The sequence below is a fragment of the Dasypus novemcinctus genome, chromosome 15, assembly GCF_030445035.2.
Source record: "Dasypus novemcinctus isolate mDasNov1 chromosome 15, mDasNov1.1.hap2, whole genome shotgun sequence".
In the NCBI taxonomy this organism is placed as follows: Eukaryota; Metazoa; Chordata; class Mammalia; order Cingulata; family Dasypodidae; genus Dasypus; species Dasypus novemcinctus.
In genome coordinates, this window is record NC_080687.1 from 34,823,549 (window position 1) to 34,847,181 (window position 23,633).

General features: G+C 37.8%; 1 protein-coding gene across 5 annotated transcripts in view; it reads right to left on the reverse strand.

Moving 5' to 3' along the window:
- PCCA (propionyl-CoA carboxylase subunit alpha) overlaps window positions 1-23,633 on the reverse strand; it is a 537,919-nt gene that overhangs the window by 502,539 nt on the left and 11,747 nt on the right. For 4 of the 5 annotated variants that reach the window (XM_058276458.2, XM_058276457.1, XM_004458407.4 and 1 more), the window contains exons 2-4: window positions 15,134-15,211; window positions 10,219-10,266; window positions 10,042-10,110 (exon numbers count right to left, since the gene is read on the reverse strand). In XM_058276458.2, the coding sequence (XP_058132441.1) occupies window positions 10,042-10,089 (48 nt within the window). In that variant the 5' untranslated portion in view covers window positions 10,090-10,110; window positions 10,219-10,266; window positions 15,134-15,211. The remainder of the gene's footprint in view (window positions 1-10,041; window positions 10,111-10,218; window positions 10,267-15,133; window positions 15,212-23,633) is intronic. The other variant, XM_071208225.1, reaches the window with a different exon arrangement.

Genomic DNA, 23,633 nt, shown 5'->3' on the forward strand with positions numbered 1-23,633 from the left:
ACAATAACAAAAAAAAGGGGATGAGGAACTAAACTAATATCGGACAAAATACAGACTTTAAATGCAAAACTATTTTAAGAGACAAAGAAGGACATTATATATTAATACTTAGGGAAACCTATCAAAGAAAGAACAATCATTAACACTTATGCAACTAACTAGGGCATCTCAAAATACATGAGACAAACACTGGAAAAACAAAGTGGAGAAACAGATGCCCCCACAATTATAGTGAGGGATTTTAATACACAATTATCACCATTTGACAGACCATCTTGACAGAGAATCAAAGAAGAAACAAAGACCTTGAATAATAAGTTAAAGGATATGGACCTAATAGACATATACAGACTATTACACCCAAACACAGCAGCACATATATTCTTCTTCAGTGCACATGGATCATTCTCCAGGATAGACCACATTCTAGGTCACAAAACAAATCCAAATGATTTCATAGATATTGAAATTATACAAAGTAATTTCTCTAACCACAATAGAATGAAGCTAGAAATCAGTAAGGGGCAGAGAAGCAGATTAGGTACAAAGATATGGAAGTTAAACAGCACACTCTTAGACAATCAGTGAGTCAAGGGGGAAATTACAAAAGAAATCAGTAACTACCTTGAAATGAATGAAAACAACAACACAATATATCAAAACCTATGGGATATAGTAAAAGCTGTACTGAAAGAGAAATTCACAGCCATAAATGCCTATATTTAAAAAGAGCTAAAATCAAAGATCTAACTGGAGGAATTCAAAACAGAACAAAATAATCCCAAAGGAAGTAGAAAGAAGGAAATAACAAAGATTAGAGCAGAGCTAAATGAAACTGAAAATAAGAAAGCATTAGAAAAAATAAAACAAAGAGATGCTTCTTTGAGAAGATTTAAAAAACTGACAGGGAAACGGACTTGGTCCAGTGATTAGGGTATCTGTCTACCACATGGGAGGTCTGCAGTTCAAACCCCAGGCCTCCTTGACCCGTGTGGAGCTGGCCCATGTGCAGTGCTGATGGCGCGCAAGGAGTGCCCTGCCACGCAGGGCTGTCCCCCGCATAGGGGAGCCCCACGCGCAAGGAGTGCGCCCCACAAGGAGAGAGGCCCAGCGCAAAAGAAAATGCAGCCTGCCCAGGAATGGTGCCGCACACACGGAGAGATGACACAACAAGAAGAGACACAAATTCCTGTGCCACTGACAACAACAGAAGCGGACAAAGAAACAAGACACAGCAAACAGACACAGAGAACAGACAATCGGGGTAGGGGAGGAGGGGAGAGAAATAAATAAATCTTTTAAAAGAAAATTGACAAACCCTTAGCTAGACTAACAACGAAAAAAAGAGAAAAGATGCAAATATATAAAATAAGAAACTACGAAGGGTAAATCACCACAGACCCCACTTTGAAAAATTGTATGCCAACAAGATGGATAATTTAGAGGAAATAGACAATTCCTAGAAACACACAAGCAGCCTATATTGATGAAAGAAGAAACTGATGATCTCAACAGACCAATCACAAGTAACAAGATTGAATTAGTCATCAAAAACCTCCCAATTGCTTCTGCAGGCTAGGGAGACACCCAAGTCCTACGGTCATGGCAGATAGCTCTGGAGTTTCATGCCTTGCTTTACTTTGGAGTTTGTGCTCCCGAGTGTGACAGAGTTGGACTAAGATGCGACTTCTCTACACATGCCTCTTCTGTCCATTTTACTGAACCTATAGTTGGCACTGGAGTTGGTAAATGCATGCCTAAGAGACTTAAATCTCTGTGCTTTCCATTGTGCTAGAAGTACTTGCTCGAGGACTTAGGCAAGAAAAAGATGTAAAAGGCATCCAAATTGGAAAGAATTAAAATTTTCAATATTTGCAGATGACATTATCCTATACCTCGAAAGCCCTGAGAAATCTACAACAAAGCTTCTAGAGCTGATAAATGAGTCCAGTAAAGAAGCAGATTATAAGATTAATATGCAAAAGTCAGTAACATTTCTGTACACCAATTATGAGCAATCTGAAGAGGAAATCAAGAAAAAAAATCCCATTTTCAAGAGCAACTAAAAGAATCAAATACCTAGGAATTTAACTAAAGATGTAAATGAGTTATACAGAAAAACTACATAACACTATTAAAGGAAATTAAAGAAGACCTAAATAAATGGAAGACTATTACCTGTTCAAGGTTAGGAAAACTAAACATCAAAATGCTATCCAACCCAAATTGATTTATAGATTTATCATAATCCCAATGAAAACTACCACAGCATTTTTTACTGAATTGGAACAGTTAACAACAAAATTTATTTGGAAGGGCAAAGGGCCTGAACAGCCAAGGACATATTGAAAAAGAAAAATCAAATCAGAAGAATCACGCTACCTGACTTTAAAACATACTACAAAGCTACAGTGGTCAAAACTGCATGGCACTGGAACAAGGTTAGACCTACTGACCAATGGAACTGAGTGGAGAGTTCTGATATAAACCCTCACATATACAGTCAAATGATACTCAGCAAGGCCACCAAGCCCATTCAACTGGGAGAGAATGGCCTCTTCAACAAACGGTGCTTGGAGAACTGGATATCCATACCCAAAAAAATAAGAAAAGAACACCATCTCACACCTTATACAAAAATTAACTCAAGAAGGATAAATAAAGATCTACGTATAAGAGCCAAGATCATCAAGATCTTGGAAAACAATGTAGGGAAGCATCTTCAAGATCTTGTATTAGGAAACAGTTTCATTAACTTTACGCCCAAAGCACAGCAATGGAAGAAAAAATAGATAAATGGGACCTCATCAAAATTTAAAACTTTTGCACCTCAAAGGAGTCTGTCAAGAAGTAAAAAGGCACCCCACTCAATGGAAGAAAATATTTGGTAACCATATATCTGATAAGGGCCTAATATCCAATATATATATAAAAGAAATCCTACACCTCGAAAATAAAAAGACAGACAACCCATTCACAAAATGGGCAAGTGATCTGAATAGACACTTCTCCAAAGAAGAAATAGTAAAAAAGCACATGAAAAGATGCTCAACATCACTAGCTTTTAGGGAAATGCAGATCATAACTACGATGAGATATCATCTTACACCAATGTTCATAGCAGCATTATTCACTATTGCCAAAAGTTGGAAACAACCCAAATGTCCATCAAAAGATGAATAAACATTACTCGGCTCTAAGAAAGAATACAGGGAAATGGATGTGACTCAAGGGATTAGGTTTCCGCCTACCACATGGGAGGTCTTAGGTTCGGTTCCTGGTGCCTCCTGGAGGAGGCAAGCTGGCATGGCAGGCAAGCGCAGTGGGCAGGTACAACAAGATGCTGCAACAAAAAAGAGACACAAAGAGGAAAGACAACAAGAGATACAACATAAATCAGGGAGCTAAGGTGACTCAGGTCACTGAGTGCCTTTCCTCCACATGGGAGGTCCCAGGTTCAGTTCCCAGTGCCACCTAAATAGAAGACAAGCAGGCACAGAGAGCACACCGCAAATGGACACAAAGACCAGACAGCAACTACAAACAATGAGGGGGGGTGAATAAAAATAAAATAAATCTTACAAAAAAAAAAAAAAAGGAATGCAGTATTATCACACGATATAATGTGGATGAATCTTGAAGATCTTATATTGAGTGAAGCAAGCTAGGCACCAAAGGACAAATATTACATGACCTCATTGATATGACCTCATTGATATGAATTAAGCAAACTGAGCAGACTCACAGAGCTAAAGTCTATAAAGTTTACAGGAGACAGAAAGGGAGAAGCTTGAGAGCCAATGCCCATATGGGCAAAATCTGTGATAAGGTAGAAGTGTGTACTTGTGCATTGGATAGGCATAATAGTAATGCAGTGATAATACTGGGTGGGGAGGAGCTGGTTTGTGAGGGGGGTAGGATGGGGAGGGTGGGTTGGACTGTCCATGGGACTGAGGGGAGGACTGGGAGAGGGAGAAGGTGAACTCTGGGGATTTGTGGGTATGTGGTTGGAACTACAATGTTGGGAATATTCTTTTGGCAATATGGCAGAGGAGGGTTACTGATTTAGGGTATTGGATATGGGGGACATTCAGGACAGGGCATACCTGGGGCAGGCTTCTAGGGAGTGAGTGTTCATCCTGTCATAGTGTATTGTATCAGTGGGTAAAGACCCATATAATGAGTGGGAAGGTGTTGGAACTCCCATTCTGGGGAGTCCTGCTATGTTCTCAAACAGAAGGACGGGAGTCTCTCAAGAGCATAGGAAGTTTAAAGGGGAAGACAGGTCCCCAATGCCGTTCAAGGAACTAAGAATTTTGTTCTTCAAGGCATGAAGCTTGGTGGTTTCCATGGGTTCAGAGGGGAGGGGGAGGAAGGTAGAGAATAGATGTAACATGGGGCATTCTGGGGGCAACGGAATTGTTCTACATGATCTTGCAATGATGGCTACAGGCCACGTTAAATTTCATCAAAATTTATAAAAGTATATGGTCCAATATGTAAACCATAATGTAAATCATTGACCATGGTTAATAACAATGTTTCAACATTTGTACATCAATTGTAACAAATTATCATCTACATGTAAAATGTTATTAATAGAGAAAAGGGAAATGGAGGAAAATGTTGGGTATATTGGAATCTGCTATTTTCTGTGTGTGACTCCTATGTAACCTAAAGCATCTTTGAAGACAAAATGAAAAAGAAAAAATAAAGACACTGGGTGAATAAATGGAAGAAAATGTCACTGTACACATAACAGACCTTACAGTGATGAAAGACATGTCAAAAAAATTTTTAAGGTTTTTTATTATTTCAAATTTAATTTTAAAGTTTTTTAATTTTACTTATTTTTAAAACCATCATTTGTTGGCTTCATTTTTTAATAAGTTTTGGACCACAGAAAGGTTACAACTGTAGCAGGGAAGGATCATTGGTGTGGGATGTCAGTGATGGGGGATGCATGGGAGGAGGTTCACCTAGGGAATACCTATAAGGCATATGAATGTGTTCAAGTGTTCATGGGGCACTGTTACAGTGGGTAGAGATTCACACAATAACCCTAAGAGTATCAAATTCCCATCCTGGGGAGCTCTGCAACATTCTCTAATGGTACAGCAAGAAACCCCAAGTACAGGGGCAGTGACCATTGAAGGAGGATGGACCATTGATGGGCCCTTGATACTGATGACCATGCTTATGAATCTTTACTCTTGAAATGGAAACTTAGCCTAGTATTATAGGGTGCCACAAGTTACCTCCTGAGATCCTGCTTGCTGCTCAAATACGGCCTCTCTCTAAGCCAAACTAAGCATATAAATGTATTACCTTCCCCCAACATGGGACATGACACCAAAGGATGAGCCTCCCTGGCACTGAGGGATTACTACCAAGCACAAATAGCAATGCAACTGAAAAAAGATCTTGACCAAAGGGGTAAAGGGTAAAGACAAATGAGTTTCTATGGCCAAGAGACTTCAAAGTGAGTCAGGAGTCATTCCAGAGGTTATACTTATGCACACCTCTGCAGGATCTCACTGACTGCCAAAGTAAATATTGCCTCAAATAGCAGGGCTCCTGAGGGCTCTGGAGACATCCTGACACCACAGGCAGGGCAGACAGCTCAGTAGTTTAGCACCCTGCCAGTGGGCCCTACTTTGGAATTTATGCTCCCCAGTGTGACAGAGTTGGACTCAGTTGTAGTTTCCCTCCACACTGTATTAGAATTGATAGCTGTATGTCTAAGAGACTTAAATCTTTGGGTTATCCATGTGCCAGTTGGGCCCTGAATCTCAAAAGAGTTGCAAAACCTACTCTCCAGTTCATTGGACTCCAAGACAACTAACAAGGAGATGATGGTCAATGATCATCCCAAGGAACAGAGAAAGTATGCAACTGCAAGCAAAATAGTCCCATCCATCTGCCCCACTGGGATGTAAGCCCCCTCTCAATTAGAGGGGGAGTAGACATCACCATCCCAGAATCATCAGGATTGGAGAATGAACGATAGACTAGAGTAGACTTACTATTATTCTACTATAGGCTGATTGTGATTCTAGCAATGAAAAAACCTCTGTCACTGATATGGAGGCACTGATGACTGGAGTTTCTGAGGTGAGGGAGAGGGAAAAAGAGGTTTATTATGGGGGTCTTTTGGGGACATTGGAATTGCCCTGAATGACGTTACAATGAAGGATACAGACCATTATATACCTTGTCATAACTCACAGAAACCTGCAGGAGAGAATAGAAACTAAATGTAAACTATAATCCATGCTTAGTGGTAATGCTCCAAAATGTGTTCATCAATTGTAACAAACGTACCACACCAATGAAGAATATTGTTAACGTGGTAAAACGTGGGAGGGGTAAGGAGTGGGACATACAGGAATCCCCAATATTTTTTATGTAACATTTATGTAATCTAAGTATCTTTAAAAAGTGAAAAAGCATACTAAAAAATTTAACTAAACACTTAAGATCCATACATTTTATTGTTCATTATAAGTTTTAGGGAAAATTCTACTAATGCAACTCAAAAAACTAATGGAGGAAAAAAAATACAAACTCTTGATAACTGCAAACAGTAAGGAATTTCCTTAAACAGAGAAACAACTGCACCAAAAACCTACAAAAAGCATAATTAATGATAAAATACTGAAGGTATTCTCTTTTAAATCAAGAGCCAAAATAGGATACTTCTATTTAAACTGCACTGGAGGTTCTGGCCTGCATAATAAAACAAGAATTTGAGCACTATGACTTCCTGGAGGCAAGCAAACTTTTAGAATAGAAGAACTCAGCAAGGTTGTTGAATCTAGAAAAATGCTCTACTCTACACTATCATTAAAAAAAAAAAAACTTTATAATGTAATTTTCAAAAAGACAACATTTACCAAAACAAAAACTACTAAGATACTTAAGAAACAATACAACTAAAAGACATGAAAGGGGAGCAGATGTAGCTCAGTGGTTGGGCATCTACTACTTCCCACGTTCGAGGTCCTGAGTTCAATTCTTAGTACCTCCTTAAAAAAATTTTTTTAAAGACACGCAAGTTCTTTATGGAGAAAATTACAGAACATAACTGTATAACACAAAAAGACATCAATGGAGAACAATATCATCTTTGTGGATGGAAAGGCTCGATAGCATTAAAATAGAGCTTTTATACAAAATAAGACAAATTCAATGCAATATCAATCAAAATATCGGTTTATGTGTGTATAAATCTGACAAGGTCATCCTAAAATCCACAGAGAGGCAAAAAGGCAAGAATATTAAAGACAATTTTCAAGAAGACAGGGGGAAGTAGGGGTAGAAATAATAGAAAGCCATAATTATCTCTATAGGGCAATGTTTTTCCACTAAATACCAATTTTTTGCACATTAGTTGTCTTTCCTTCTTTGTGTGGCTTATCCTTTAATATTTGTAATAACTGTCCTTTTTCCCTATTTCAACATAATTTTTAACATAAGATTAATAGCTACAGGAATAATTTCACATTTCAATTTATGGGATTAATACACAAAGCAAGCAAGATTTTCACTACAAGTTTTAAATGCTCACTTCCTGAAAATATGCAAACAGTAACAATACATCTAAATAAAGCTGATTAAATATGATGGTACCCTCTTTTATCACATATTAAGGAAGCAAAATGCTGTTAAAGGAATTCATCTTTGCAGTCTTCTTGAGACCACAGCTGAAACCAACAGCAGATCTAGCCCTCCTGCTAAGGCCTAAACATTGAACATTCCTACCACCATTGCTCTCCTGCTTTTACATATAATATCTTTCCGGAAATTGTCTTAAAGTAAGTCACATTAAATAGAAATTTTGACTGAGCAGGCATTGTGGAGCCTAGCATATGTTTTTCTAAGTTATGTACTATACTCTCTGGTAGAGTACTACTATCATCACTAAAAATGGCTAAAGGGAAAGTCTTTAAAATGTAAAACTACCTCCTCTGTTTTAGGAAATGTTTGAGTGAGAAAGACATAAAACTTGGAACAACTCTGAAATGTTTTTCAAAGTCTGGAATGTGATTGTCTACCTCTAGATCAGAATATGAAGCTGGAAATGTAAAAATAGGAAAAGATAACCTTAAGCTATTTGGGTCAATAACTTGTAGATTACTTATAATACCACCAATTAAACAGAGAGTAAAAAATCTAAATATAAGTGATTTTAGACTATACACACCAGTGACTTCCATGAGAATACAGCAGAAAGAATTACCTATATTTTGATATGAAAAAATAAGAAGTCAAAGGTTATGTTAGACTTAAAAACAGTACTGCCAAAATTCAAACATTTTTCTCTCAATTTATCCCTAAATGAAAACACCTTACTTTCAATACATTGAAAAATAAAAGATGAGAAGTGTCCATTTTAAATCTATTACTGGCTTCAAGATAACTTTTAACAAATCTTTGTGAGTCCGCTGTTCATAAATGCCTCAGCTTACCAATTATATTAGAACTCTCCAGAGAAACAGAACCAACTGGATATATATATACATATATATAGATAGAGATATAAAAAAATATATATATATATAATATTAAGAGATTTACTACAGGAAATGCTTTGTGCAACTGTGGTGATTGGCAAATCCAAATTCCATAGGACAGGAGGCAAGCTGTACACTCTGGCTAGGGGAAGCTGAATTTCCCAGTTGAAGCTAGATGTTGAAACTAGATGTTGAAGCCAGATGGTTGAAGTAGAAATAGAAACTCTTCTACCTGACTTCTGAAATCCTCAGGTCTGGCTTTTAAGACCCTCCACCTGAGTGCATGAGGAGATTCCACACATTGCTGAAGGCAATCTTCTTTGCTGGTTCTAGATGCAATCAGCCATAGATACAATCAACTGATCACAGATGCAAATCCATCTACCCTCACAGTACACTCACAGTAACAATTGGCCCAGTGCTTCCTTGAACAAACAAGACACTATAAGTTAGTCAAGTTGACACACAAACTTAACCATCACACCAAATAAGAAATAGATTTATGAAAGTAATAGCTCTCATTACTTCATGAATATCTTGTGAGGAATATAAACTACTACAGAAACAATCTTAGTTAAATTAGCAAAGCCACAATTCAACATGCATAACAAACAGTGTATATGTAAAACAAGCTAATTCAACTGCTCAATTTAACTGTTTTTAAGTAAAAGATAAATATTTTAAACACCCCTGTCAAATGAACCAGATAAGATAAACAACTTTTACTTTGTTTTTGTTTTTAAGAAAGAGAACTGAACTAAGATAAATGAACAACATACTTCTGGATAAAACATAAGAAATCACAAATTGAAAGTTCTTTGTATTAAATTACTATAAAAGATGACACTATAATGGGTCCTACTATCAAAAATAGTGTGAAAGAATGAAAAACAATAACTTACATTAAAGAAATTAATCTTTGAAGTTATATTTCATTCCATAAAGTTCCATTAATTTACATTTTCCCATGGGATTTTTTTCCACATATTCATAGCTCATTACTACTAAAAATGCCAGCTGTGTTTAAAATACCAGATAAAATTATATATCATTCACTGCTCTATGCTATACTCTCTTTTATTCATGTCCAATTGGCATTAGCCTATCTTTTACTTATCAAACCTTCAGCTGACCATGTTAAAGCATTTAGGAAAGTTAAACAATCGTTAGCAGGCCCTTAGTGAGAACTGTAGTTACGCTGTGGGGAAAAGTGTTCTCATGAAGACAGCACTGTATAAACATTAACCTTTGAATCTGTCTCATGCTTTGTTTAAATCTTATTCAATGACCTACAATCGTTCTGGCAATTTTTTATTCAATTCTAGGTTTCCAAAGCTTTGGGAAAAAAATAGTTTAGACACTTACGAAGACATTGTGATGCTTCCATTTTGCTTATTAATACAAGAGTGAGCAATTAAATTTTAAAAATTGAATATATGCTTTTCAGGCAAAAAAAAAAAAACCTAGGTTTTTTAATGTAACCCAAATTTAAGTCCTGATTTAAATAAAACAAAAATATACTTACAGAATTAGCATCAACATCACTGTGTATGGCAACTGTCTTAATGCCCATCTTCTTACATGTTTTAATAACCTATTTTAAAACACATTAATGGTATTTATTAACAATGACATATTTAAAGGGACTTATTAATAATGAAGTTCAGAGTAAAATAGAAAATAAGATTTAAATTCTACTTACCCTACATGCAATTTCTCCTCTATTAGCAACAAGAATTTTATCAAATGTCTAAAGAGAGAAAACACACATTAGAATTTTTTTTTTAAAGATTGTTTTTCCCTCTCCCCTTGCCACCCCGCCCCCCCCAGGTGTCTGCTCTCTGTGTCCATTCGCTGTGTGTTCTTCTGTGACTGCTTCTATCCTTATCAGCGGCACCGGGAATCTATGTTTCTTTTTGTTGCATTATCTTGTGTCAGCTCTCCATGTGCAGCACCAGTCTTGGGCAGGCTGCACTTTCTTTCACGCTGGGCGGCTCTCCTTACGGGGAGTACTCCTTGCGCGTGGGACTCCCCTACGCAGGGGACACCCCTGCATGGCAGGGCACTCATTGCGCGCATCAGCGCTGCACATGGGCCAGCTCCACACGGGTCAAGGAGGCCCAGGGTTTGAACCGCGGACCTCCCATGTGGTAGGGAGATGCCCTATCCATTGGGCCAAGTCCACTTCCCCACATTAGAAATTGTTGCTTATCCACATATACACCCACACATCACCTAAAAGTTAAAAAAACTCTACTCTCTAGTAAAGGGGTTCTTAACCATTTCTGTTCCACAGACCCTCTGCCCATATAAATGAAATGAATATTACTGTAATTTATTTATTATACATGTGATGGTTAGGCTAATGTGTCAACTCTGCCAGGTAACTGTGCCCAGTTATATGGCCAAGCAAGCAATGAGCTTATTGTAATACAAAGACATCTATGGACGTTAGTCACCAGTGACTTTACTGCATAGATAGCTGATTACATCTACATCAATCAGGGAGATTGCCATCAGCAATGAGTGATGCTTTATCCAATCAGCTGAATGCCTTAAAAGGGGAAGTGATTTCATCATTCAGACAGAATTTCCCAGCTCATCTTTGGACAGCCAACATCTCCTAAAAACTCATCAGGGACCTTCACTGGACTTTCACTGGAGCCCCTGGTTTTCAGCCTGCCTGAAAAACCTGGACTTGTACATCCCCACAGTCACGTGAGACTCATAAAATTGCACACTATTGACAGATATCTCCTGTTGGTTCTGTTTCCCTAGAGAGAAGCCAGACTACTACAACATACATGCCTAAATGAAAGAAATGCTAGATTTCAGTTGGAGGTCAGAGAAAATAAAGATAATAAAGATAAGTCAATTTTTTTCAATTCAAGCTCATGAACACCCTGAAATCTTTCCACGGATTCCTAAGGGGTCCGTGGTAACCTGGTTAAGAACCCCTGCTCTATAAGGGAACACATTTAAAAGCAGCATTATTTTTAGTTATTCAAATAGTATTTACAATTGAAGTCACACATTAAATAAAATGTAAATTATTGATATTCCAGTCCTCTACAAATTAATTTTAGAACAAATAATATACTTTTTAAAATTCCAATTAGGCGGCGGACTTGGCCCAGTGGTTAGGGCGCCCATCTACCACATGGGAGGTCCACAGTTCAAATCCCGGGTCTCCTTGACCCATGTGGAGCTGGCCCATGCGCAGTGCTGATGCGCGCAAGGAGTGCCGTGCCACACAGCGGTGTCCCCCGCGTAGGGGAGCCCCACGTGCAAGGAGTGTGCTCCACAAGGAGAGCCGCCCAGCGCGAAGGAAAGTGCAGCCCGCCCAGGAATGGCGCCGCACACACGGAGAGCTGACATAGCAAGATGACGCAATGAAAAGAAACACAGATTCCCGTGCCGCTGATGACAACAGAAGCGGACAAAAGAAGCAGCAAATAGACACAGAGAACTGACAACCGGGGTGGGAGGGGAAGGGGAGAGAGATAAGTAAATAAATCTTTAAAAAAACTAAAAATATCAATTAAGTCATTTATGAAAACTATGGGGTCGAATATATCAAGTCTTTCATAATTAACAATGGACATGCTCCTAATAAGCATTATTTCCTAGAGTAGTATTAAATACCACAAATGATATGTTCATTTACAACCAGTAAGTCACTAAACTCATTTAGTAGAATCTGGCCCTATTATTATTTTGTAAAGCATCAACTGACTAGGTTAATTTATACCTAAGTAGACTAAGGGGGTATTTATAAATTCTTTTGCCAAAAGAAAATCTTCAAATGATATTTCAGAATACTAAAAAAACTAGACAAAATTGCTTGACAATTTACTTGATTTATTTTATAAATTCATGGAAACTGTAGGTGTCATGAGTCATTTATCAAGGGAAAGTTTGGCCAAAGTATACTTTGTATGTCATCTCTGTTTGGCTGGGGCAGTGGTAAAGAATACTTTCAGTAACTCAGAGCAGATACCAATTGTACATATATCCAAAAGTTCCCAAACCAATAAGTTATGCCATTTATATGATGTAAGTTTGAATGACCACCAAATTTTAAAGCAGCTGAAGTAGAATAGTCCAGTCTGTATGGGTCTACAAATCTAAATTCTAACCTCAATTTTGCCAGTAAGAACCTATTAGATTCAAGAAAATCAGTCTTGACAGGTCTTGATTTCCAAATATATAAACTGATAGCATTCGAATGGGAAATTATTTAATAAAGGGTCCTATTACCTACTCTAAAATCATACAGCCTAATTTTTTTAAAATATGCAACATTTATAAGTGTAATGAATAATACACAATTATTTCTGTTAGTGAATTGTTTTAAGATAAATGGAACTATAAAAATAAGTTTTAGTTATGTTTTTAAAATAAAAGTTCAAGTTATATATGGTCATAAAAGTAGTTTCTATAACTTAAAGCAGTATTTTAACCTATAGGAAAAGTCACAAAAATCTCAATTACAAAAAGCCTTTAAAGTATTGGTTTAACCTTTACATCACCCACAGCTTATTCCACCAACTTAAGTAGTGGTGACAAGCCTGTGCCTTATAAATTGATTTAAAAAAATGTGTTGCTATTGAGTTACTTGGGGACGGTGACTGAACCTGGGACCTCATGTGTGAAGCCAGCGCTCAACCATGGAACCACATCAGCTCCCTTGAGTTCGGTTTTATTTTGGTTTTTTTTTTTGCATTTGTTTGCTTGTTGTTTGTTTTTGTTTTCAAGAGGCACCAGGAACCAAAGACAGGACCTCCCATGTAGGAAGCAGGCGCTCAACTGCTTCAGCCCCATCTGCTTCCCAATAAATTCTTATTTTGATCAAACCCTAAGCCATTCAGAGGCTTGATCACATATAGGTACATAAAATATACTATTCTCACCTCAGACTTGATACTGTAAAATAATATGCATTTCTGTTCCCAATGGTAAAGGCCTGTTAAACAGTAAGCATATACTAAGAAAAAAGTGTATTAAAAGGATAAATATATTCTATGATTTCACTTAAATGAAATACCTAGAATAAGCAAATTCACAGAAACAGCAGATTACAGATTCCACGGGCTGGAGTAGAGAGGAAGGGAAGGAAGTTAGTATTTAATGGGTTTCTGTTTGAGTGACTGAAAAGTTTTGGTAATGGATAGTGGTGGTGGTAACACAACACTGCAAATGAATTAATATCCCTGAACCGTACACTTGGGAGTGGTTAAAATGAAAAATTACATGTTGTATATATGCTACCACAGTAAAAGTTTTATAAAAAGAAAAAAGTATTTTCACTTCCTTGAACTGCCTTTTGAAATGTGAAGTTAAATTAACTATTAAACAGATTACATCTGACAGAGGAGATAAACACCACTGCTAGAAGTTACACATTATGCAACTGTTACAGCAAATTTAACAAGTCATGGTAACATTATAGGGATTAAGCAGGAATTCCATTCTAATTTCTTTTCAACAGGTGAAGGGTGGTTAAGAGCCAGTTTTAGCCAAACTACCCAAGAAGTACCACTTGTTCTTCCTATGTGTGCTGTTCTCTGGACAATCATCCTTCTTGGCCCTCATTTTCTAGTTTGTAAAATGAGGGCAATAAAGGACCCTGCCATCATAGGCCGAGAATGATATGAATTAACACACTGAATGTGTTTAGAATAGTCCCTGGCTGTGGTATACACTCAACAGGTATCAGCCATAGGTATTGTTATTTACCCTTGGGGCAATATGCTAGACTGTTACTAATCTAGGAGTTTACACTTATCTGCTTAACAGAGAAAGAAAAATCTGTATCAAAATGATTTACATTTGACACATTATCTCTACTCAGGGCTATTAGAGAACTAACCCAAATCTTATCAATTAATGTCGTATATATACAATTTTATTTTTAAATAAATAGATGTATATGGTTTAAATTTTAAAAGGTATAAAAGGAGATACATTATCGAGACACCTAAGTCCCAGCCTCAAATACAACCACTGTGACCAGTTTCCTATATATTTTTCCAGAAGGTTACACACATAAAAGAATATACATGCAAATAAATAAATTTATAACCAACTTTTAAATCTGCCCTCTGCAGCAACATTTACATACACATATCAAGTGTGTTCAATAACTTTACTGGCACTAAACCTGTTTTCTCTCTCAGCACCACTTCTAATCCCTTTATCTTTCCAATACAAGACTCAAATATTATCATATCAGGGTTTTAATTGGAATTCCTTTCTCTCAAAATTTACAGTAAGCATAATTGCCTTCACTGATAATGAATCAATTAATAAAACAAAAAATTTTAAAGCTTAATCAAAATCTCCCAACTGCCCAGTGTTTAAGAAAGAATGCTGAAAACAAAGAAAACATGTAAGTTTATTTAATGTTATATTTACAAAAACAAAATTCAGTACACTGGGTCGTGACCCATAATTAAAAATGAATAAAGACTGAACACTTATGAAACCCATGATGCTACAGCAATAAGTGTTTACACAGCATTAAAAAAATATAATCTGTCCACTGAACACACTGTAGAGAAGAGAAAGTAAAATCATTATAAATTAGTAGTTGGGAGTATAGTTTAAATACTTACTTTTTCATTAGAATCATATTTCACTGAACAGAGACTACGGGACACAATTAAGCGTTGTCTTGAATAGTTTGGAACATGCTATAAAAAAAAGTTAGAAAAAAATTTCAGGGTACGTACAGCTTTCTTCTAGATAAAACATTTTATCAATCAACATATGTAGTTCTAAATACATGGTCCTAAGCAATATGCCATAATTAAAACATCACTACAGAAATATCACCTTGGCACAGAAGAGAAACCAAAGGTACCAAAACAATCTGATCTACACAAAAATATGGCAATAAGTCAATATGCCAAGAAAAATGTGAAGAAAAGTCTTTCTCATCATGCAGATGAATACACCAAGGTCAGCAATGCCACATACCACATAGAACTTTAAAAAACAAATACAAGAGTCTTGGCCTCCAAAGAAATTCAATTTAGTAACAGTAACCAGAAAATAAAACCATATTTTTGTATCTAACATGCTGAATAGCATTTTTTAGTTTACTTTTTCTGGTATAAATGTGATTTGCTGATAAAAATGAAAAAGTAATTATTAATAAAGTTCACGTCTAATTCATTAGTATAAATTTTGTGGGAATTTCACAATTTACAGAAGTGAATTCACACAGGTGATACCATGGCTTTGGAACACTCAGAAAAATCTATTAAGAATTATAGTCAAGGGAAGCAGATGTAACTCAAGTGATTGGGCTCCTGTCTACTATATAGGAGGTCCAGGGTTCGATTCCTGAGGACTCCTAGTAAAGCAAGCTGGCCCACGTGGGAATGCTGGCCCGTGCAAGAGTGCTGGCCTGTGTGGCGAGCTGGCGCAACAAAAGGAGACACAGAGGAGAGACAATAAGAGACACAGCAACCTAATCCTGACAGTCACAAGTCCTGAGATAAGCCTTAGCTCCAGGGCTTTATAGCTAAGCAAAAGCAACATTGAACAAATCATTTCTCTGAACCCCAGTGTCCATCTATAAAATATGGATGATGACACCCTCCTGCAGAGTTGTTAAAAGGATCAAATGAGTCTTTATAAACTGTAAAATGCCAAGAAAATATAAAGCATCACACAAACTAAACCCAATATGTTGCAGCTGTCTGCCTTCTTTCTTAAAATTATACAAAACAATTTGGAGGTTACCAATAGAGTAATAATGCAGTAATTACAAGCTCTGGTCGAGATTGGAATGGATTCTGACCTGGATTCTAATATTGGCTCTTACATTCCTTAGGTGTTTAGAAGTTTTTTCATAAGTAAAATGGGGACAATAAAAGTATTTCTCTATAAGCAAGCACAAAAGAACACACAACGAATGGATACAGAGAGCAGACAACAGGGGAAGGGGGGAATAAATAAATCTTTTTTTAAAAAGTACCTCTCTAGGACATAATGTTGCTATGAGGATTAAATGATAACATATAAAATACCAGGCATAGTCTTGCATATATTATAGTAGGCATATAATAGCAACTAAAAAAGGGAGGGCAGGGAATGGTACAGCTTTTTTTAAGACAAACTGGATGAATGTCTTCCAGCCACTGCAATAGGAAACAAGCATTCTTTTAAAGGGAGTGACAGGGAAGTGGATTTGGCTCAACTGACAGAGCGTTCACCTACCACATAGTAGGTCCAGGGTTCAAACCCAGGGCTTCCTGACCCAAATGGCGAGCTGGCCCGCACACAGTGCTGATGCACGCAAGGAGTGCTGTGCCATGCAGAGGTGATCCCCACGTAGGGGAGGCCCACGCACAAAGAGTGCACTCCTCAAGGAGAGCCGCCCCCGCAAAAAAAGCACAGCCTGCCCAGGAGTGGCGCCGCACACACGGAGTGCTGACACAGCAAGATGACACAACAAAAAGAGACACAGATGCCTGGTGCCACTGACAAGAATGCAAGCAGACAAAGAACACACAGCAAATGGACAGAGAGCAGACAATGGGGTGGGGAGAAAAATAAATTTAAAAAAATAAATCTTTAAAATAAATAATAAGTGACTGACAGACCTACTTGGCAATTATCATAAATATTAAATATTAGTTCTGCCAAAACCAAAACTATTGCCCTTAACACATCCACAGCAGCATTCAGATGAATAATGCTAAAACAATAGTGTTACGTTAATTTGTTACCAGAATGCATTGTTTTTTTAAAGAAAGTAGGTTCAAAACTGTGGATTAATGGGAGCCATAAGATGATCTTATTAAGGTTAAAGTAAACATTAGTACTTCACCTCAAAAAAGTTCAAGCAAAGGCTCTCTCTTCCGTGCTTCACATCCAGAGTTTGGAAGCATCAATTGAGAAATTTCTTCAGCATTTTAACAGGCCCAGAATAACCTTCTGAGGGAATGCCTTCTTTTAAGACACCAAATGTCAATCAGGCTTTTTAAATTTAAGCAGAGATTTTCTTTCAAACACTGAATAGTCTTCAGGACCTCACTAGCCATCCCAATCTTGAACAATCTGTCAAAAGTTTCTGTTAAAGTTAGCTGAACCCCTAATATTTGAGAGGTGTACAAAAGAATACATTCATTTCTCAAATCTCAATATTCTTCAGGCTCTGCCTCCTTACTGCGCTAGAGCACTAGGAAACTGAACACTTCAATTCTAACACTGCACCACCCCACCTGCAGCAGATGATATTGGTGCCCATCAAGATCCCCTTTATCAAGCAGCTCACCATCCCCCAGCTGTTCTAAGGACTACTAATACTACAGCCCCCAGCTGCTCCTTAGACCTTATCCAAGAAAACTTTATCCACTGGCAGCCTCCATTTTCTTCCTGATATTCAGAATCTGGCCAATTGCTCTACTTTCTTTTCTAATATCAAGATATTTAACTGATCCTCTCTAAAGGCTAAATTAATAATACAGCTCAAATTTCCCCTTCAACAATTTCATCTTATGTTTTGGCATTGTCATGTACAAATATCTGAAGTAAAGAATGGGTTAGAAAAAACTTAAAAGATAACTTAAAATCTATTTTTTTTTAAAGATTTATTTATTTATTTAATTCCCTCCCCTCCCCCGGTTGTCTGTTCTCTGTGTCTATTTGATGCGTCTTGTTTCTTTGTCCGCTTCTGTTGTCGTCAGCAGCATGGGAAGTGTGGGTGGTGCCATTCCTGGGCGGGCTGCACTTTCTTTTGCACTGGGCGGCTCTCCTTATGGGGCACACTCCTTGCGCGTGGGACTCCCCTACGCGGGGGACACTCCTGCGTGGCAGGGTACTCTTTGTGCGCATCAGCACTGCGCATGGGCCAGCTCCACACGGGTCAAGGAGGCCCGGGGTTTGAACCGTGGACCTCCCATGTGGTAGAAAGACGCCCTAACCACTGGGCCAAGTCCGTTTCCCTTAAAATCTATTAACCTGAGTCAGTAGTATTGCTGGTTAAAGAAAGAAGAAATGGAAATAAAGGAAGGAGTTACCCAAAAAACACCCATACTTTAAATTTTAGATTACTACTGGTAGATGATTCTGTCAGAACATTTTCCCAGAGGGTCTTCACACTGTTATCCTTTCAAGAGATTGAAACTATTGAATCAGTTTTGATAATCTATTCTAACTTTTTTTAAATGGTAGTGTCCTGTGTTACTTTCTCTTTGAAACTGATTCCGTTGCGATTTCTATCTTAATTATAACCTTTGGGAAAGGTCTTTGGTGAAATCAACACATGTTATTTGGTATTTATTCATTATTTATAAAGAACAGCATAGCTTATTATCAAAATGTTTTCTCATGTTAGTTTATCTTAGTTGGGAACATTTACAGTGTATCAGGGGTTTTTGTTATGAAAGATTCTTTTTCTTCTGCTATAATTCTGCCTTTGTAATAAAATTTTAAAACTCTTATGTATTGTAAGTGTCCAGATCCTTCTAGATCTTCTCTTCACATTCACTTTTTAATGAAGAATTGTTTTCTTTTTCTTAGTTATTAAAATTTTATTTACACACAATAAAATTCACCAATTTTAAGTGTCTAGGTTGGTGAATTTTTGTAATTGTACACAGTTGTGTAACAACCACCACAACCAAGATAGAGAACACCCTAATACACCCTAATACATTTCTTCACATCCCTTTGCTCTCTTTCCTCTCATCCAGCTGTGAGGCCCAGGTTACCACTGGTGGCTTTTTGTCATTATCGTTTTGCCTTTTCCAAAATGTTATAATCATACAGTATGAAGTCATTTGTGTTTTACTTCTGTCATTTAGTATGATGTTTTTGAGATTTATTATGTTTTATTAATATTTCGTTCCTTGCACTGCTACATGTTAATCTATGGTATACCTCTGCCACAATTTCTTTATCCACTCACCAACTCATGGACCTCTGGGCTGCTTCCAGGTTTGGGCTGTTATGAATAATGCTGCATGAAGATAAGTGTACACATTTCTATGTGGACATATGTTTTCATTTCTCTTTGGTAAATACCTAGTACTGGAATTGCTGGGTTGTATGATAAATTATATGGTACTACCATATCATTTTACAAAGTGGCTATACCAATTTGCATTCACACCATCAGTGTGTGAAAGTTTCAAAGGCTCTACATCTTGCCAACACTTGTTATTTGTCTTAGTTTTGCCTAACCTGTTATATTAAATATCACTCAGTGGGTTGGCTTAAACAACAGGAATTTTGGATTCGTCCGGAGGCTAGGAGAAGTCCCAAATCAAGGTGTCAGCAAGGCAACGCTTTCTGCCCAAAGTCTGTAACATTCTGGTGCTAGCGTGCCAGAAATCCTGTGTTTCTTGGCTTTCCTGTCACATGGTGATGTCCTCTCCTTTCTCTTCCTGGTTTCATTGACTTCTGGCTTCCAGCTTCTCCCTATAGCTTCCTTTGACTATGTCTGAATTTCTCTGCTTCTAAAGAATTCTAGTTATCCAGATTGAGGACCACCCTCTTTCATTTGGGCCACACATTAACTAAGAAGAATATCTTCAAAATGTCCTATTTGCAATATGTTCACACCCAAGGAATAAAATTATGACTAAGAACTTTTTTTTTTAAATTTCTGGGGTACATAACCCAATTCACCACAATACTGTCAGTGATTTTAACTTTAGCCATTCTAGTGGGTATATAGTGATATCTTGTTGTGGTTGTAATTTGCATTTCTTTAATGACTTGCTCCCTCTTCGCTTATTGGCCATTCCTATATCTTCTTTTGTGAGCTATCTGTTCAAATCTTTTGTTGATTTCATAATTGGGTTGTCTTCTAATTGAATTGAAAGAGTACTTTATATAGTCTGTGTATAATAAGCCCTGTATTGGATATGTTTATTAAAATTTTATCTCAGTCTCTGGCTTACCTTTTTGTTTTAGAACTCTGTCTTTCAAAGAACAGAAGTTTTTATCTCAATTAAGTGCACTTTTTCGATTTTTAAAATAATTTCTACTTTTGGTGTCCTCTTCAAGAAATCTTTGCCTAATGTCACAAAGATTTTCTCTTAAATTTTCTTCTAGAATATAATTATTGTTATAACTAAAATATAACTATTGTTTTTGCTATTACACAAAATTAGTGTAGGGTCCAATCTGAGAGAAATTCTTGTGAGGTAAGCATTGAGATCTATTTTTTTTCCCCCTGTATATTAGTCAGCCAAAGGGGTGCTGATACAAAATACCAGAAATCGGTTGGCTTTTTTTTTTTTTTTTTTAATTCCCCTCCCCTCCCCTGGTTGTCTGTTTTTCTGTGTCTTTTTGCTGTGTCTTGTTTCTTTGTCCGCTTCTGTTGTCGTCAGCGGCACGGGAAGTGTGGGCGGTGCCATTCCTCGGCAGGCTGCTCCCTCCTTCGCGCTCAGCGGCTCTCCTTATGGGTGCACTCCTTGCGCATGGGGCTCCCCTACGCGGGGGACACCCCTGTGTGGCACGGCACTCCTTGCGCGCATCAGCACTGCGCATGGGCCAGCTCCACACGGGTCAAGGAGGCCCGGGGCTTGAACTGCAGACCTCCCATGTGGTAGATGGACGCCCTAACCACTGGGCCAAAGTCCGTTTCCTCAGTTGGCTTTTATAAATGGTATTTATTTGGGGTAGGAGCTTACAGTTACCAGGCTATAAAGTATAAGTTACTTCCCGCACCAAAGTCTTTTTCCACGTGTTCAGGCAAGATGGCTGCCAACATCTGCCAGGGTTCAGGCTTCCTGGGTTCTTCTCTTCCCAGGGCTAGCTTCTCTCTGGGCTCAGGGTTCCTCTCTTCCAGGGGCTTGCTTCTCTTTCCTCACAACGAAGCTCCTCTGTGTGCTTACTTCCCAGGACTCCAGCTCAAGACTCTAACCTCCCTTCTCTGTGGTGCAGGTTTGTGAGTCCCTGCCCCTCAATGTCCTACTGAGGTGGCCCAATCAAAGCCTTAATCATTATTTTATCAAGTAAAAGTAAAACTTCTGAATCCAATATATTCAAATATATTGAATTTGGTCCCAGAGGAAAAGACCAGTTTGCAAACATAATCCAATATTTCTTTTTGGAATTCACCAATAATATCAAACTGCTACACCCTGTATATATATATACTGTTGCTCCATTATTGTTTGTTGAAGATTCTTTTCTCCATTGCATTACCGTGGCATCTTTGTTGAAAATCACTTGACCAGTGTAGGTCTATTTCTTGTCTCTCTTCTGTCTCCCAGTTCTATATATCCGTTCTTACACCAATACCATACTGTCTTGATTACTGTAGTTTTATGGTAAGTCTTGAAATTAGGTAATTTAAATCATAGGTTTTCTTCTTTTCCAAATAAGAAATGTAATCATGGATTTAGGTATTCTAGGAACAATGCCTTTCCACATGCATTTTTAAATTTAGCTTGTAATTTCTTTGGGAAAAAAAGGTAAGATTTTTCTTGGGTTTACACTGAAACTATAGCTCAACCTCAGGAGGGTTAGCGCTGTGATGGTTTTAAAATATGCCCAGACATTATTTTCTACTTCAGGAGTTGGAGCTTAATTCACCTTCCCTAGAGTGCACGCTGTACTTAGTAACTCATTTATAATGAACAGAATGTGGCAGATATAATGGACTGTGATTCCCAAGGAAAGGTCATAAAAGACCCTGCTGCTTCCATCTTGCTCCCTCTTGGATCACTTGCTCTGGGGAAAGCCAACTATAATGTCTTGAGGACACTGAAGCATCCCTATGGAGAGTTCCATATGGCAAATAACTGAGGGCTTCGGTGTACAGTCAGCAATAACTTGCCAGCTGCCTTGGAAGCTGATCATCCAGCCCCAATAAAACCCTCAGTTGAGTTGTCGTGACTACAACTTCATGAGACATTCTTAGCCCACAACCACCCACCCAAGCTGCTCCCAGATTCCTGACCCACAGAAATAGCATAAGATAATAGTTGCTTATTGTTTTAAGGCACTGGGCTTTGGAGTAATTTGTTACCCAGTAATAGGAAACTAATGCAGCCATTTTAACAATATTCAGTCACCTTGTCCATGAATGTAGTAAGCCTATATTTATTTAGCTCTTCTTTAATCTCTCCTTAAATTTTTTTAGTTTTCACTGTACAGGCTCTAGATACTTTTCACTAATGTATTCCTAAGTATCTGTAGTTTTTGTGTATTTTTAAATGAAGTTGTTTTTATAAGTTTTGTTCTGATTTTTTATTGCTAGTATATAAAAATATGATTTCTATATGCTGCCCTTGTATCCTTCAACTTGGCTAAATTTATTTGGTAATTTTGTTAGCTTTTTTGTGGGGGTTTTTAGGGTTTTCTACATACATGATCATGTCTTCAAGAAATATTAAGGGAAGTGGACTTGGCCCAGTGGTTAGGGCATCCGTCTACCACATGGGAGGTCCGCGGTTGAAACCCCAGGCCTCCTTGACCCGTGTGGAGCTGGCCCATGCGCAGTGCTGATACGCGCAAGGAGTGCCGTGCCACGCAGGGGTGTCCCCTGCGTAGGGGACCCCCACGTACAAGGAGTGCGCCCTGTAAGGAGAGCTGCCCAGTGCGAAAGAAAGTGCAGTCTGCCTAAGAATGGCGCCGCCCACAAAGAGAAATGACGCAGCAAGATGACGCAACAAAGAGACACAGATTCTCGTGTCACTGACAACAACAGAAGTGGACAAAGAAAAACACGCAGCAAAATGGACACAGAGAACAGACAACGGGGGGGGAGGGAAGGGGAGAGAAATAAATAAATAAAAATAAATCTTAAAAAAGAGAAATATTAACATGTTTTACTTCTTACTTTCTTTCCAATCTATGCCTTTTATTTTCTTCCCTTACTGTACTGGCTAAGACCTCAAGTACAGTGTTAAGTAAAAGTGGTGAGAGTGTACATCCTAGCCTGAGTCCTGATCTTAGAAAATATTGAGTTTTTCACCATTTAATTTTTCACCAGAGTCTGTATCTATAAATGCTTAAATATTTCCAGATGAAACACTCACTTTTAGTTTATTATATTTAGTCCAGTGTAAGAAACCAGTTTTAATATAAATCCTGTTTCCCATTTAATGCTTAGCTTGTTGAATCAGGTTGTGAAAGTGGATATTA